Source organism: Mobula hypostoma, chromosome 12, assembly GCF_963921235.1.
Source record: "Mobula hypostoma chromosome 12, sMobHyp1.1, whole genome shotgun sequence".
Classification (NCBI taxonomy): domain Eukaryota; kingdom Metazoa; phylum Chordata; class Chondrichthyes; order Myliobatiformes; family Myliobatidae; genus Mobula; species Mobula hypostoma.
In genome coordinates this window covers 5,641,787-5,654,731 of record NC_086108.1, presented here as the reverse complement: position 1 = coordinate 5,654,731, position 12,945 = coordinate 5,641,787, and the positions used below count along the sequence as shown (strand labels likewise).

General features: G+C 45.4%; 1 protein-coding gene across 2 annotated transcripts in view; it reads left to right on the top strand.

The window, feature by feature from the left end:
- Positions 1 to 492: 492 nt before the first annotated feature.
- LOC134354583 (dynein axonemal assembly factor 10-like) overlaps positions 493 to 12,945 on the top strand; it is a 45,376-nt gene continuing 32,923 nt past the window's right edge. For both annotated transcript variants that reach the window (XM_063063546.1, XM_063063545.1), the window contains exon 1: positions 493 to 1,207. In XM_063063546.1, coding sequence (XP_062919616.1) covers positions 1,013 to 1,207 — 195 coding nt within the window. In that variant the 5' untranslated portion in view covers positions 493 to 1,012. The remainder of the gene's footprint in view (positions 1,208 to 12,945) is intronic.

The following is a 12,945-nucleotide window of genomic DNA, read 5'->3' as shown; positions in this document are numbered from 1 at the left end:
TGGGACACATGATGGGCAGATGAAGGAGGGGAATGGGACGGTGATTTGGGCAGGGGTGGGTAGATCAAGAGGAAAGGGGGGGGAACGGAGAGGGATGGTGGGCAGATGGGATCAAAGGGGAAGGGGATCCGGGGGATGAGTGTGTGGCAGATAGAAGCCACAAACACACTGAAACAGAAAAACAGACATAGACACACACACACCACACACACACACACACACACTGAAACAAAACACACACAGAGAAACACAAAAAAAACAGATTCACACTCACTGAAACACAAACACACACACACACACAGAAACATAAATAACACAAACTAACACACTGAAACAAAACACACACAGAGAAACACAAAAAAAAACAGATTCACACTCACTGAAACACACACACATATAAAACACAAAACACACACACGCACAACTAACATGCAGGGCAGGGCTGAGAGCAAGCCCATCCCCCTCCGCTGGGAGCTTGCTGTGCGCCATTCAATTAGCTCATCGGCTACGTAACCCGAGCCCCGCGCTTCCATGGAGCAGCAAAGGGTCTTTCGGGCGACCCCCGGGGGCGGGCTGCTGCCGGAGCCATAGGGAGAATGGCCCGAGTGCGGACTGTTCCCCGGTCGGCCAGGCGGGGTCAGTGTCCCGGGACAGCGGGGCGGAAGCCCGGGGGCTGACTCCACCTCCCTCAAACTTTCACTTTCTGCTTCAGTTCTGGGTGTCGGAGCCACGGCCTGGGATCGGCCCTGCTAAACCCTTCCCACGTCAGATCGGGGATCCGCACTTCATCGCAATGTTTTAAGTTATATATATTTTTTGTCTGTCGTTAGTTTGGAGCGAGGCAGAGGAATCGAAAATCTTTAAATAGAATCGCACGTAGACAATCTCAATCAGTTGTGCTCAAAACGTGTTCTGCGTTATTGGAATTAAATCTTTTTTCTCCCTCAAAAAAAGGATCACTCAGTGATTTTTCACCTCCCTCGTCTTCCACTCCGGTTAGGGTCCCCGCAGGATGTCAAACAGGCGCAAACCTCGCTTGGTGTCGGTGTCCCATCGCAAACTGCCTCTCCTCCCGTTCGGGTGCCTCTGGATCCCGTGTAGCAACCGGTTCGTTTGCCTGGGGACAGGCTCCGGCTCCGGGACACCAGGCAACGGGGTAATCGGGGTGTACGGGACAGCGAGCGGGGAGATCCGGGACGTGCACACGGTAAATCTATTGTTTCATTTTTATTCCGTTTTCTTCCTTCAGTTATGTTGACAGGGAGAGTCCCGGGACGAAGCAATGTTACACATACAGTATAACTGTGAGGATTCATTGTTGCGGTTGTTCGGGAAAATAACGATTACAATGTGGCCAAGCTGTCTTGAACAATGGACACTCTGGTATCATTCCCTTTGGCGGAGTGTCACAACATTGTAGCGGGCTCGGGCGAGAGATTTCGACTACCGCTATAATTGAAAACTGCAATCAAAGAAAAAGACACATTATGTCGGGCAGGGTCTGTGGAGAGCAAACGGATGCCCTGTGGGTTTGGTGCGTGACGTCAGGTGAAATTGACATCAATTTATGCCAGTTTCAATTTTGTGTGTGTGTGCGGGTGGGGGGGGTGACTGTGTGTGTGTGTCTGTATGTGTGTTTGTCTGTGTGGGTGTGCGTCTGCAGGGGGTGTCTGTGTGAGTGTGTATCGGTGTGTGTTTGTGCAGGGGGGTGACTGTGTGAGTGTGTATCGGTGTGTGTTTGGGGGTGTGTGTGTGAGTGTGAGTGTGTGTGAGTGTGTGTGTGTGTATGTTTGTGTGTATGTGCGTCTGTCTGTGTGTGTCTGTGGGGGGGTGTATCGGTGTGTGTGTGTGCGGTGGGTGTCTGTGTGAGCGTGTATTAGTGTGTGTGAGTGTGCATCAATGTGTAGGTGTGTGTCTATGTATGTGTGTTGGTGTGAGTGTGAGTGAGTGTGTGTGTGTGTGTGTGTGTGTGTGTGTGTGTTTTGTACAGGCTGGGCGTCTGGGGAGATTCAGTTCAGCAAACAAGAAGGCAGGTTGGGTGGGTGCCAGGAGCAGTGTTGTGGTTAGCATGGTGTTATTACAGCGGGGGGAGGGGGGGTTCTAAAGTTCAGAGTTCAATTCCTGCTGCTGTCTGTCAGCAATTACAGACTGTAAACAGATGTCGACAGAGTCTTGATTAGTCGGGGCATGAAGGGATACGGGGAGAAGACAGGAGACTGAGGCTGAGAGGGAAAATGGATCGGCCGTGATGAAATACCAGAGCAGACTCGATGGGCCAAATGGCCTAATTCTGTTCCTTGTTTTCTCATTTTTTCTTGCTTAGTAGGGTTTTTTCCCTCTTATTTTTTTGTCACCAAAATGTTTTCAATCTTTAAAATAATTTTTTTTTCTGGAGACATTGGAAGTGTTGCTTACTTTGATGTACTCTTGTTAATTTTGAATAATAATAATAATAAGATTTGAAAAGAGTTAGTACGTCCTCCCTATAAAGCGTGTGTGTTTCCTCTGGGTGCTCTGGTTTCCTCCTGCAGTCCAAAGACCTACTGATCAGTTGGTTATTTTGTCATTGTAAATTGTCCTGAGATTAGGTGAGGCTTTAATAGGTGAGTTTCTGAGGGTGGTGCAGCTCGTCCACCCTGTATCGCTAAATTTTTTAAAAAATCATTAAAAAGATGTCAATTCACTGGAACATTGGAGACAGATGTTGTGTGTGCACACGGTGAGATCTGGGGCAGCAGACAATCTGCTGGAGGATCCAAGCAGCATCTCTGGGAGGAGAGACTGGTCCTAATGAAGGGTCTTGACCTGAGACGCCAGTTGTCCATTTCTCTCTGCAGGTGCCCCCGAACCGTCAAGTTCCTCCAGCAGTGAGTGTTCTTTTTAATTCGTCACCAGGAACGCAATCACTTTGGGTGTGGTGCTCGGCACTTTGGGCAACATTTGCCTGTGCTTAGCACCGAGGATTGGGAGAATCTTCGCTGGTTTCTTCCTTCAGGCTGTGAGATAAATGAATACCCTGCCACCACCGAGGTCTCGTCACTAGGACAATGAGCTGCTTACTGTTTACCTGTGCTGCACACTACATGCATTTTGAATGATATTTTATTAATTTATTTATGGTGATATTTTGTTTTATGTGCTGTGTGTGAGATGTAGGTCCAGAGGAATGTTGTTTCATTCGGTTGTATGTGCGTGCAGTCAGATGACAATAAACTTGAACTTCAATAGTGACTAGACTTGTACCTGTCACAAAATCCAGATGTCTCCTCTCAACTCAGAATCAGGTTCAATATTACCGACAGAAGTCATGAAATTTGTTGCCTTTGCAGAAAAAATTGTGAATTACAGTAAGTATGTATATGTATTAAATGGTTAAATTAAATAAGTAGTGCAAAAATAGGAATAAAAAAATAGTGAGGTAGTGTTCATGGGTTCAATGTCCATTCAGAAATCGGATGGCAGAGGGGAAGAAGCTGTTCCTGAATCGCTGAGTGTGTGTCTTCAGGCTCCTGTATCTCCTCCCTGATGGTAACAATGAGAAGAGGACATGTCTTGTGATGGGGGTCCGTATTGATGGATGCTGTCTTTCTGAGGCATCGCTCCTTGAAGATGTCCTGGATACCACGGAAGTTAGTGCCCATGATGGAGCTCCAGGACATGTTGGCGGGTGTTTAGGAGAGATTATTTACAGTGCAGAGTCTGCTCCCAGCCCTTCAAGTAGTGTTGCCACAGCAACCCCTGACAACCCCGATTTAACCCCAGCCTAATCACAGGACAAATTACAATGACCAGTTAGCCTATGCAGTACGTCTTTGGACTGTGGAAGGAAACCGGAGCACCTGGGAAAACCCATGCGTTGCATGTGGAGGACATAAGAAGATGAGAGACATTGATCGTGTGGATAGTCAGAGGCTTTTTCCACAGGGCTGAAATGGCTAGCACGAGAGGGCACAGTTTTAAGGTGTTTAGAAGTAGGTACAGAGGAGATGTCAGGGGTAAGTTTTTTATGCAGAGAGTGGTGAGTGCGTGGAATGGGCTGCTGGTGACAGTGGTGGAGGCGGATACGATAGGGTCTTTTAAGAGACTCCTGGATAGGTACATGGGGCTCAGAAAAATTGAGGGCTATGGGTAACCTTAGGTAATTTCTAAAGTAAGTACATGTTTGGCACAACATTGTGGGCCGAAGGGCCTGTATTGTGCTGTAGGTTTTCTATGTTCCTATGACATACAGGAACTCCTTACAGGGCAGGGGTTATGCCTTTTTTATGCCATGGACCCCAACCATTAAACTCCACTCTCCAGTTTTCTGAGCTGTCATAGTGTCTCGCCAGCTGCTGAGCTACTATGGTGTCCAAAGGCAGGGATGTGTTCAGGAGCCGGGACAGTGCCCTTCCTCTCAGGACAGGGGCTGTGCACCAAATTTTGTATAGGTATCTATTTCATGATGTCAGAGAGAGAGAGACAGTTCATGCCAAGCATTAACAGTACATCGAAGTAGTACAAAGGAAATGGAGAAAATTCACAAGGATGTTTCCAGGACTTGATTTCTCACAAGTTTCTACAGATGTGCCGTGGAGAGCGTTCGAACCGGTTGCATCCCTGTCTGGCACGGAGGAGCCACTGCGTGGGCTCGGAAAAAGCCGCAGAGGGTTGTAAACTCAGCCAGCTCCATCGTGGGCAACATGCAATACACCTTCAAAAGGCAAAGTCTCAAAATGGTGGTGTCCATCTAAAAGACCCCCATCACTCAGGCCATGCCCTCTTCTCATTGCTACCATCAGGAAGGAGGTACAGGAGCCTGAAAACACAAAATCAACAATTCAGGAACAGCTTCTTCCCCTCTGCCGTCAGATTTCTGAATGGACATTGGGCCCATTGGGCTCTTTCTCAGTATTTGGGGTGGCACGGTGGTGTAGTGGTTAGCACAACACTTTACAGTATCCTCAACCCAGTTTCAATTCCTGCCGCTGCCTGTAAGGAATTTGTCCATTCTCCCCATGACCGCGTGGGTTTCCACCAGGTGCTCTGGTTTCCTCCCACAGTCCAAAGACGTACCAGTTGGTTGGTTAGTTGGGCATTGTAAGTTGTCCTGTGATTGTCCTGTGCCACACAGGAGGCTACTTAACAAGATAAGAGCCCATGGAATTACGGGAAAGTTACATACGTGGATAGAGCGTTGGCTGATTGTCAGGAAACAGAGAGTGGGAATAAAGCGATCCTATTCTGGTTGGCTGCCAGTTACCAGTGGTGTTCCGCAGGGATCAGTGTTGCGGCCGCTTCTTTTTACATTGTACATCAACGATTTGGATTATGGAATAGATGGCTTTGTGGCTAAGTTTGACGATACGAAGGTACGTGGAGGGGCCAGTAGTGCTGAGGAAACAGAGAGTCTGCAGAGAGACTTGGATAGATTGGATGAATGGGCAGAGAAGCGGCAAATGAAGTACAATGTTGGAAAGTGTATGGTTATGCATTTTGGCAGAAGAAATAAACGGGCAGACTATTATTTAAATGGCGAAAGAATTCAAAGTTCTGAGATGCAACGGGATTTGAGAGTCCTCGTACAGGATACCCTTAAGGTTAACCTCCAGGTTGAGTCGGTAGTGAAGAAGGCAAATGCAATGTTGGCACTCATTTCTAGAGGAATAGAGTATAGGAGCAGGGATGTGATGTTGAGGCTCTATAAGGTGCTGGTGAGACCTCACTTGGAGTACTGTAGGCAGTTTTGGTCTCCTTATTTAAGAAAGGATGTGCTGACGTTGGAGAGGGTACAGAGAAGATTCACTAGAATGATTCCGGGAATGAGAGGGTTAACATATGAGGAACATTTGTCTGCTCTTGGACTGTATTCCTTGGAGTTTAGAAGAATGAGGGGAGACCTCACAGAAACATTTCGAATGTTGAAAGGCATGGACAGAGTGGATGTGGCAAAGTTGTTTCCCATGATGGGGGAGTCTAGTAGGAGAGGGCATGACTTAGGGATTGAAGGGTGCCCATTCAGAACAGAAATGCGAAGAAATTTTTTTAGTCGGAGGGTGGTGAATCTATGGAATTTGTTGCCACGGGCAGCAGTGGAGGCCAAGTCATTGGGTGTATTTAAGGCAGAGATTGATAGGTATCTGAGTAGCCAGGGCATCAAAGGTTATGGTGAGAAGGCGGGTGAATGGGACTAAATGGGAGAATGGATCAGCTCATGATAAAATGGCAGAGCAGACTCGATGGGCCGAATGGCCGGCTTCTGCTCCTTTGTCTTATTGCTTTATGATTGGGCTAGGGTTAAGTTGGGGGTGGCTTGAAGGGCCAAAAGGTCTTATTCCATGCTGTATCTCAATAAAGAAATAATGTTCTTTGCTCCCTTTTTGCACTATTAATTTAATTTAATTTTTAAACATATATTTCTGATTGCAATTTATAGTTTTTTTTAGTACTATGCATTGCACTGTACTGGTGCTGAAAAACAACAAATTTCACGACACATGCTGGTGACATTAAACCTGATTCTGAATCTGATCTGACTTACAGAGAAAGGTCAAATAGGTTAGGACTTTATTCCTTGGAGCGAAGGAGAATAAGGGGAGATTTGATAGAGGTATACAAAATATCGAGGGGTATCGATAGGGTAAATGCAAGCAGGCTTTTTCCACTGAGGCTGGATGAGACTGGAACTAGAGGTCATGGGTTAAGGGTGAAAGGTGAAGTGCTTAAGGGGAACCTGAAGGGGAATTCCTTCACTCAGAGGATGGTGAGAATGTGGAACGAGTGCCTAGAGAAATGTTGGATGTGGTTTGGTTTCAACATTTAAGGCAGGGGTTCCCAACCTTTTATGCTATGGATCCCTACCATTGACTGAGGGCTCCGTGGACCCCAGACTGGCAACCCCTGGTTTAAGAGAAGGTTGGATAAGTACGTGATGGAAGGGGTATGGAGGGCTATGGTCCCAGTGCAAGTTGATGGGGCTAGACAGAATGGCATAGACTAGATGGGCCGAAGGGCCTGTTTCTGTGTTGTAGTGCTCTGTGACTCCATGATAATTGCAGAATATATTCATCATCACCATCAGGCACCCTCAGTGCCCGGGACGTGCCACTTCTCTTTGCTGCCATCAGGCAGCGGGTACAGGAACCTGCACCATCTTGTCTGACAGACTTCCACTTTAGCGCATACCAAATAGGAATCACATTTAACTTTTTCCTTTGCAGAGGGTCTAAGCAAGAAGGAAAGGTTTGACAGACGGGTTGTTTTGTCTGAAGTGTTCAAAGTGAATTTATTATCAAAGTTCATATATGTCACCGTACACAACCCTGACATTCATTTTTTTGTGGGCATACTCGATAAATCCATAGACTAATAACCATAACAGAATCAATGAAAGACTGTTGGAAGCTGAGGGGAGATCTGATAAAGGTTACAGGTTCCTGTGTGTCCATATTTCTCAGGATCTAACCTGAACCCCGTGTTCTGTTGTGGGGGTTGACCTCCCAGGAGAATGCCATGGCGACTGGGTTACTGGCACTGAGCATGGGTCCGTGGTGCAGTAGGGAAAGAGGGAGAAGAGGGGAGTGGTAGTGATAGGGGACTCAATAGTCAAGGGAACAGACAGGAGGTTCTGTGGATGTGAACGGGACACCCGGATGGTATGTTGCCTCCCAGGTGCCAGGGTCAGGGACATCTCAGATCTCGTCCACAACATTTTAAAGAGGGAGGGAGAGCAGCCAGATGTCTTGGTACATATTGGTACCAATGACATAGGAAGGAAAAGCAAAGAGGTCCGGGAAAGATACTTTAGAGAGCTAGGTAGAAAGCTGAGAAGTAGGATTTCCAGTGTAGTAATTTCTGGATTGCTGCCTGTGCCATGTGCCAGTGAGGGTAGAAACAGGATGATCTGGCAAATGAATGTGTGGCTGAGAAGCTAGTGCAGGGAGGGCTTCAAGTTCTTGGATCATTGGGATCTCTTCAGGGGGAGGTATGACCTGTACAAAAGTGACGGGTTTCACCTGAACCCGAAGGGAACCAATATTGTTACGGGCAGGTCTGTTAGAGTTGTTGGGGAGGGTTTGAAATAATTTGGCAGAGGGGTGGGAACCAGAGTGAAGGGACTCAGTATAGGATGGATGGTAAAAATGCAAAGATAGTGTGCAGTCAGACTGTCAGGAAGGGCAGGCAGATGATAGGACGTAATTACAGCCAGCAGGGTGAGTATCAGTGCATTAGGAATGCAGAATCAAAAAGGGTAGCAAATGAAGTACTCAGTGTTATATCTCAATGCATGGAGTATAAGAAATAAGGTGGATGATCTTGTTGCACTATTACAGATTGCCAGGTATGATGTTGTGGCCATCACTGAATCATGACTGAAGGATGGGTGTAGTTGGGAGCTGAATGTCCAAGGTTACACGTTATATTGGAGTGATAGGAAGGTAGGCAGAGGGGGTGTCAAATCAGTAGAAAGATGTGACATAGGATCAGAAGATGTTGAATCCTTGTGGGTTGAGTTAAGGAACTGCAAAGGGTAAAAGGACCCTGATGGCAGTTATATACAGGCATCCCAGCAGTAGCTGGGATGTGGACTACACATTATAATGGGAAATAGAAAAGGCTTGTCAAAAGTGCAATGTTATGATAGTCATGGGAGATTTCAACATGCAGTTTGATTGTGAAAATCAGGTTGGAAATGGATCTGAAGAGAGTGAGTTTGTTGAATACCTACGAGATGGCTTTTTAGTTTGTCGTTGCGCCTGCTACGGGATCAGCTTTACCGGATTGGGCGTTATGTAATGAACTGGAGGTGATTAGGGAGCTTAAGGTAAAGGAACCCTTAGGAAGCAGTGATCACAATATGATTGAGTTCAACTTGAAATCTGAGATGGAGAAAGTTAAGTCTGATATAACAGTATTTCAGTGGAGTAAAGGAATTACAGTGGTATGAGAGAGGAGCTGGCCAAAGTAAATTGGAAGGAGATGCTGGCAGGGATGACAGCAGAGCAGCAATGGCGTGAGTTTCAGGGGGAAATGAGGAAGGTGCAGGAGAGATGCATTCCAAAAACAAAGAAATATGCAAGTGGAAATATAGTATAACCATGGCTGACAAGGGAAGTTAAAGCCAATGTAAAAACAAAAGAGAGGGCATATAACAAAGCAAAAATTAGCGGGTAGATAGAGGATTGTGAAGCTTTTAAACCCTACAGAGAGCAACTAAAAGAATCATTAGGAGGGAAACGGTGAAATATGAAAGCAAGCCAGCAAACAATATCAAAGTGGATAGTAAAAGCTTTTTCAAGTATGCAAAAAAACAAAAGAGAGATGAGAGTGGATATAGGACCACTAGAAAATGAGGCTGGAGAAATAATAATGAGGAGATGGCTGATGAACTAAATGAGTATTTAGCATGAGTCTTCACTGGGGAAGACACTGGCAGTGTGCCAGATGTTGAAGGGTGTGAGGGAAGAGAAGTGAGTGCAGTTACTATTACAAGGGAGAAGGTCCTCAAAAAGCTGAAAGACCTAAGGGTACATAAGTCACCTGGACCAGATGAACTGAACCCCAGGGTTCTGAAAGATGTAGTGTTAGAGATTGTGGAGGCATTAGTAATGATGTTTCAAAAATCATTGAATTCTGGCACGGTGCCAGAGGACTGGAGATTTTCAAATGTTACTCCACTCCTTAAGAAAGGAGGAAGGCAGCAGAAAGGAAATTATAGACCAGTTAGCCTGACCTCAGTGGTTGAGAAGATGTTGGAGTGAATTGTTAAGGATGAGGTGATGGAGTACTTGGTGGCACAGGACAAGATAGAACAAAGTCAGCACGGTTTCCTTAGTGGAAAATCTTGCCTGACAAATCTGTTGGAATTCTGAGGAGATTACATGTAGGATAGATAAAGGGGATGCAGTGGATGTTGTATATTTGGACTTTCAGAAGGCCTTTGACAAGGTGCCGTACATGAGGCTGCTTACCAAGTTAAAAGCCCATGGTATTACAGGAAAGTTACTGGCATGGTTAGAGCAGGTAGGATGCAGAAGGATTTAGACAGATTAGGAGAATGGGCAAGAGAATGGCAAATGAAATACAATGTTGGAAATTGCATGGTCATGCACTTTGGTAGTAGAAATAAATGTGTAGACTAATATCTAAATGGGGAGAAAATCCAAAAATCTGAGATACAAAAGGATTTGGGAGTCCTTGTGCAGAACACCCTAATGGTTAACTTGTAGGTAGAGTTGGTGGTGAGGAAGGCAAATGCAATGTTAGCATTCATTTCAAGAGGTCTAGAATACAAGAGCAGGGATGTGATGCTGAGGCTTTATAAGGCACTGGTGAGGCCTCACCTTGAGTATTATGAACAGTTTTGGGCTCCTCACCTAAGAAAAGATGTGCTGGCATTGGAGAGGGTCCAGAGGAGGTTCATTAGGATGATTTCAGGAATGAAAGGGTTATCATATGAGGAATGTTTGATAGGTCTGGGTCTGTACTCGCTAGAATTTAGAGGGATGAGGGGGATCTCATTGAAACCTTTCAAATGTTGAAAGGCCTAGATGGATGTGGAAAGGATGTTTCCTATGGCGGCGGGGGGAGTCTTGACAAGAGGACACAGCCACAGGTTAGAGGGGTGTCCAATTTAAACAGGGATGCGGAGAAACTTCTTTAGCCAGAGGGTGGTGAATTTGTGGAATTTATTACCACAGGCAGCTGTGGAGGCCAGGTCAAGTCAAAGCTTGATAGCTTCTTGATTGGTCACAGCATCAAAGGTTATGGGGAGATGGCTGGGGAGTACGGCTGAGGAGGGGGAAATAAAAGGATCAGCCATGATTGAATGGTGGAGCAGACTCAATGGGCCAAATGACCTAATTCTGCTCCTATGTCTTATGGTCTTATGAAGACCCACAGCTCAGGGTTCAACAAAAGCTTTTTCCAACCACCATCAGGATCCTGAACTGACCTGAAGAACTCTAATTCTACCTTGGACTATGCTTCCCTCCACTTGCACTGATGTCACCATGTTTATATGTTAATATTGCAATGTATTATGTATAATTTATGTTAATTTAAGATGATGTAGTTGATGTTTATAATGTACTGTAGTAAAAAGCTAATGTTCATGGCATCAATACCCTGGTTAGCCACCGACCCATAGGTCTTTGGGAATCCCACAGCCACAGTATGAATCAGAATCAGGTTTATCACCGGCATATGTCAAGAAATTTGTTAACTTTGCAGCAGCAGTACAGTGCAATACATAATAATAGAAATAAAAAAGTAGTGAGGTAGTGTTTTTAAACGCAAACAACAGGAATTCTGCAGATGCTGGAAATTCAAGCAACACACATCAAAGTTGCTGGTGAACGCAGCAGGCCAAGCAGCATCTATAGGAAGAGGCGCAGTCGATGTTTCAGGCCGAGACCCTTCGTCAGGACGAGGTAGTGTTCATGGGTTCAATGTCCATTCAGAAATCTGGAAGGCAGAGGGGAAGAAGCTGTTCCTGAATCATTGAGTGTGTGTCTTCAGGCTCCTGTACCTCCTCCCTGATGGTAGCAATGAGAAGAGGGCATGTCCTGGGTGATGGAGGTCCTTAATGATGGATGCTGCCTTTTTGAGGCACCGCTCCTTGAAGATGTGTTGGCTATTTCGAAGGCTAGTGCCCATGATGAAGCTGACTAAGTTTACATCTCTCTGCAGCTTGCTTCGAACCCGTGCGGTAGCTCCCCCCACCCCAGCTGGTGATACAGCCAGTTCAAATGCACTTCACGGTGCAGCTGTAGAAATCTGTGAGTGTATTAGGTGACAAACCAAACCTCCTCAAACTCCGAATGAAATACGCCGCCTGACCTGCTGATTTCCTCCAAAGTTTTGTGTATCTTGCTTGGATTTCCAGCATCTTCAGAATTTCTTGAGTGTTTAGTGAGCTTAGAGCTCAATGGGTTAGGTTGGACTGTTTTAACACAGGGAACGCCGCAGTCAGTTTGCCCTCATGAACTGCAAAACAAATACTCAATATTTCTGTTTAACTGGCATTGATCAAACACACCGATCAAGTTACAGCTTTCCTTGAAATAGTAACCATGGGTTGATCTTTATCCACCTGAGAACACAGACAAAGTTCGATGTGCTATGTTCTATCCTTTGGGCAATACATTCATTTCTTTTCTATGTGATAAGCACATACAGCTTTTATTTTAAGAGCAGTTTCAGATCTGTATTAGGAAGTAGTAAGTCAGAAAGTATACTGACTGGCAGAAGTCCAGAGATTTATGTTCTGAGCGGAAGGAGTTTCTATATAAAGCCTTCCTGTTGTTTCCCCCAGCAGATGCATTGCTTGTAAGTTGATGTTATATTGTTTAGAAGCTGATCTAAAGCTATCAATAAGATTTGGCTGAAGTAGAATGTTAATTTTGAGTTTATTAGACACTAACCTAGATACTAATGGTTTACACGAACTATTTGCCTATAGTATCTACTTGTTGGAATCTTATAATATTGACCTGCAGGAAACTTATTAAACTTAAGTTATTACGTGTCAATGCATATTTCCTTTGTGAAAAGAACAATGTGGTAATTGCAGGGTTTATTTTTATTTTTCAGTTTCATTTCTTATTCACTATGTCATGCCATTGAGTCTGCAGTAAGCCCAAGGAGTTCAGAGGCTACACCCTGACTCCTGTCATTTTTCAATGGAGTTTTTCTATTTGATGTACAGCACCTCATTGAGGGCAGTGCATGCTCCAACCTGATGGCATAAATATCATTTTCTTCTTCTGGCTATTCCCCAGTCTGGCCTCTTAACTCTTCTCACCTGCCTATCACCTCCCCTGGTGCCCCTCCTCCTTCCCTTTCTCCTGTGGTCCACTCTCCTTTTTATCAGATTCTATCCTCTCCAGCCCCTTACCTTTCCCACCCACCTGATTTCACTGATCGCCTTCTAGCTGTCCCCCTTCCTCTCCTCCCATTTTTTTA